Here is a 4,153-nt window from a genome sequence, read left to right on the forward strand (position 1 = left end):
TTGGTTTCACGTACATGCTATTCACGACAACTACGATACACGCATATCGATTGAATGTCTATCTATCAAGGACCTATATCTCGTCATGTTAAGTCCATTGACATTAACCTCATGTAATATATGGAAATTAAATAAAAGTTTCCATTGATTGATCAAAAAAAAAAAATAGGGTATAACACGGAAAGTCGATATGACCAACATATCATTTCGATCTACGATATCACACAAAGCTTTAACTTTGGCTTCCCTTTCACTTTATTGCTTATAATAATGTAACAATTGTATTTTAGAGTCTTCCTATACAATAAAGACTCGGCATTGATCAAAAAAAAAATAGGGTATAACACGGATATAGCTGATTTATCACTGATGCTGGCTTCAAAAGTCGGTATTATTGTAACTGGACAGTTAATAGCAGTTGATGAAGATATGCGGATATAGTTGTTAATATCCTAGCACTCTTTGAAGCAATAATAATGTGGGTGTAGTTTGAAAACAAAATCAGTAGTGATCTCATAGTTTTTTACAATTTGGGGAGTATTGATTTTTTTTAGCTATTTGTAAAAGGACGACTCATCCACACTTATTAGATAAGATAATGTTTTCAACTGTTATTTTGTTGTAATATCTCTTAAAAAATACATTTGGTTTTGATATTTAAAAGTGCCTCCCAGAAGTTTGATGACATCTTAATATTTTTATATTCAATCCAAATATTCCTTCAGAAACGACTCCAATATACAGAACGTTTTTACTACTGAAAAACTCGTACCGCCATTCCCCGGCAAACAATGGGGTACTCATTGCAAAGTCTTATTTCGAGAATTATTAATTTATCTCGGAAAATTTCAATTCTATCATATTGCGCTTGAAGGGCATGGAGAGTAATTGTAGACTGATACATTGTGGAATTATCTTGCACAATTTTGTTGAATCCTTTGGAGATGAGTGGGAGGTTGATGAGGGGAATATATTGGAAGAAATGGATGATGAATTGACCTATAATATGGATTATGACAGAAGTGCTCGTGCTTTGGGAAAAGAAAAGCGAAGCAACTTGTTGACAGAGGTGCTATTAAGAAACGGCTACGATTAACCATTCAATGTATATATGACACAATACAAGGGTATTCATTTTGTTAAGCTTGGGTTCAATGTACTAAATATTCGTGGTTGTAATTTATCATTTGATCATACTGTAATCACTTTCATAATTAATTCTTAATCAAATATAATTCGGTGCACTTTCCATAATAATGTAGTAGGTGCTAACTGGTAATCCGGTTCCTTAGAAAGACTAGGATGCTTTATTGAATTGGACTTATGATTACCATACACGTACTAACACAATTACATTACCAGTGAATTGTTCGGAAATTATTAGGAAATTAATATAGGTGAAGACAAGAGTTAAACGAATTAATGAGTTGAAGTTAATGGCTAAAAGTTAGATAGTACGAAAATGAACAAGCCGTTGTACTTTACTCATCCTCCTGCGCTCTATTTCTATTTAGCTTCTTCATTTCAATATCTAACCTCTTATTATTAAATTTAATTTCTTCAGTGATCCGAATTCTCTCCAACTCCATATTATTTCGTTCCAATTCTAGCTTTTGGTTAAGCAATCGTAACTTCTCTATCTCCGCCTCATAACTCAAGTGTGCCTGGCTTTCCTCTTTACGACGCTTCGACTCCCTTTCGTCTGCCATTATATTTACATATTCATTAAGTACTTCCATCGTATTCTTTGAACGTTTTCCACTAGATTTAGCAATTTGAGATTTTGTTCGATTGCTAACAGACGTTGGTGGGGTTGCTGTAACAGTTCTGAGACTGTTAATGATTCGGATTCTTATTGAATATATGAAAAGTGGTCTTAATTCAATTAGAATAATGGACAAAATGGACAAATGGACAAAGGTTGGCCAAAGAATGGGCAAACAATGGGCAAACAATGGGCAAACAATGGGCAAACAATGGGCAAACAATGGGCAAAGAATCATAAACAAAGATCGAGGCTTAAATAGTAAACAAGATAAACCTTAATCAGCGTGGGAACCAATGAGCATATAAAAGGAAATATTGAATCAGGATAGAGAGATGGTGGCTTGGTCCTGTTACATTACTCTCCTCCCGGTGAAAGAGCTGTCTCAGCGATTCAAATTGGAACTAAGGTGCTGATAGCTTGATTTCGATACTGCACCTGGTAGGTCTGGTTGCAGTGAATATAGTTGTGGGCAAGAGATTGTTAATCGTTAGGGCGCTGCAAGCATTGGAGCATGTTGTGGACTGTAGAAAGAAAAGAAGTGTGTGCGCTGGGGCACGAGTTGATTGACGTTAATAGTCAAGTGTGTGGTGCGCTGGGGCACAGAGTTGTTGACGTTAGAAGTCATGAGAAGGTAGGTGCGCTAGGGCACGAGATGAGTGACTTAGGAAGTCGTGAGTTGTGTGCGCAGGGGCACGAGTTGAACGACGTTGGAAGCCGTGTAGTTGGTGCGCTGGGGCACAGATTGAGTGACTTGGGAAGCCGTGAGGTTGGTGCGCTGGGGCACGGGTTAAGTGACTTAGGAAGTCGTGGAGATGGTGCGCTTGGCATTGTGAATACACTTCAGGATTTACCTAAGCTTTTGTGGCGACTATGGCCTGACCTGCGGTTGAGGTGTTAGGAATTACCTACGTCGTGCATTGTGTTGTTAAAGCGGTTGTGAAATTCAAAAGTTGGGTCGGTCCGAGTTTGTTATCTAGGCGGGAGTTCCAGTCTGGTGTCAATGGCAAGAAGTTCGGTAAGAAGTTAAGCACATTTGGTCAAGTATTGAAGAGTCATTAGGTGCTATGCTATAACTTGCTTAACGGTTGGTTGTGGTCTCAGTAGTGAGAGTCATCATTACGGTTGTCTGGTGGAGATGATGAGTGAGTTGGGCGACTACTGGGGTGATTGTGCAGTGTTAGCAGAGTCGCTGCTTAACATGCGTGTTGGGAGTTGCGTCTTGATGATGTGGCCCATTGGTGAAGACGCTGAAGGCATCACGGCATACACAAAAGGGAGGCTGTCCTCTTACTGTGTATACCCGGACGAAAACACCAATGTAACAGTTCTGAGACTGTTAATGATTCGGATTCTTATTGAATATATGAAAAGTGGTCTTAATTCAATTAGAATAATGGACAAAATGGACAAATGGACAAAGGTTGGCCAAAGAATGGGCAAACAATGGGCAAACAATGGGCAAACAATGGGCAAACAATGGGCAAACAATGGGCAAAGAATCATAAACAAAGATCGAGGCTTAAATAGTAAACAAGATAAACCTTAATCAGCGTGGGAACCAATGAGCATATAAAAGGAAATATTGAATCAGGATAGAGAGATGGTGGCTTGGTCCTGTTACAGTTGCCCACTCTACATCAGATACGTCCTCCGCGTCCTCAAAATGGCTCTCCTGGCTTGGGCCGACTTCATTATCCACCGTACTTATGTTGTTTTCTTCTCTATCAATATCGGAGAATATTTCAATGAGGCACGTCGGATATACGTCCAATACAATTTTGTATTGTATCTAAAAAAATTAGTTTTCACCTTTCAACAGATTCACTGATAATTCTGCCTAGATTTTGATCATCTACACTGATAACTGAGGTACTATACTCAGGCCCAGGAATCTTGTAGGAAGGCGACACATTCTCCCTTGATCCATGGTATCTTTCAAAATGATCACGGTGTTCAAACACTTGAACGTCTGATCCAGTCATGCCTTCTTTTTTCTCGACAGCTACCCAGAGTTTAAGGAGCGAGTCGTATTTGTTCTTGCACTGTTGTGTAGTAAAGCCGAGCTTATTTGACGCACGCTTCCATATCTCCATTTTAATCCCCTTTATATACGTATCCCAATGTTTTTCTACAATTGCGATCAATGTATCAATCTCCTTAGCTGTCCATTTGGCTCGTCGATTGCCAGTCGCCGTATGTGAATGGAGAGATGAAGATGATATTGAAACGCCTTTAGAGCTCAATGTAGAACCACTTCGCGTTTTCATTTTTAAAAAAAAGTAAACCGATCTTCTAATAAATCTTTTATAACCAAGCTGTATTAATGGAGCATTTTTTTTTCCTTTCGTATTTGTTGGAGAACGACCAGGCATGATCTAAGTCTGG

At 38.8% G+C, this 4,153-nt stretch overlaps 2 protein-coding genes across 2 annotated transcripts; one reads left to right on the plus strand and one right to left on the minus strand.

Moving 5' to 3' along the window:
* Nucleotides 1-2,279: 2,279 nt before the first annotated feature.
* On the plus strand, nucleotides 2,280-2,827 carry VTP21DRAFT_3229 (uncharacterized protein; the record flags this gene model as incomplete). Its single annotated transcript, XM_069393509.1, has 2 exons — nucleotides 2,280-2,659; nucleotides 2,746-2,827. 2 exons carry the CDS (start codon nucleotides 2,280-2,282, stop codon nucleotides 2,825-2,827), a joined length of 462 nt encoding a protein of 153 aa, XP_069249233.1.
* Nucleotides 2,828-2,945: 118 nt separating this feature from the next.
* VTP21DRAFT_3230 (uncharacterized protein) lies at nucleotides 2,946-3,861 on the minus strand (the record flags this gene model as incomplete). Its single annotated transcript, XM_069393511.1, has 3 exons — nucleotides 2,946-3,101; nucleotides 3,390-3,489; nucleotides 3,578-3,861. The coding sequence occupies 3 exons, from the start codon at nucleotides 3,859-3,861 to the stop codon at nucleotides 2,946-2,948; spliced, it is 540 nt and encodes a 179-aa protein (XP_069249234.1).
* Nucleotides 3,862-4,153: the final 292 nt, after the last annotated feature.

The sequence above is a fragment of the Calcarisporiella thermophila genome, assembly GCF_041956535.1.
Source record: "Calcarisporiella thermophila strain CBS 279.70 unplaced genomic scaffold VTP21scaffold_17, whole genome shotgun sequence".
In the NCBI taxonomy this organism is placed as follows: Eukaryota; Fungi; Calcarisporiellomycota; class Calcarisporiellomycetes; order Calcarisporiellales; family Calcarisporiellaceae; genus Calcarisporiella; species Calcarisporiella thermophila.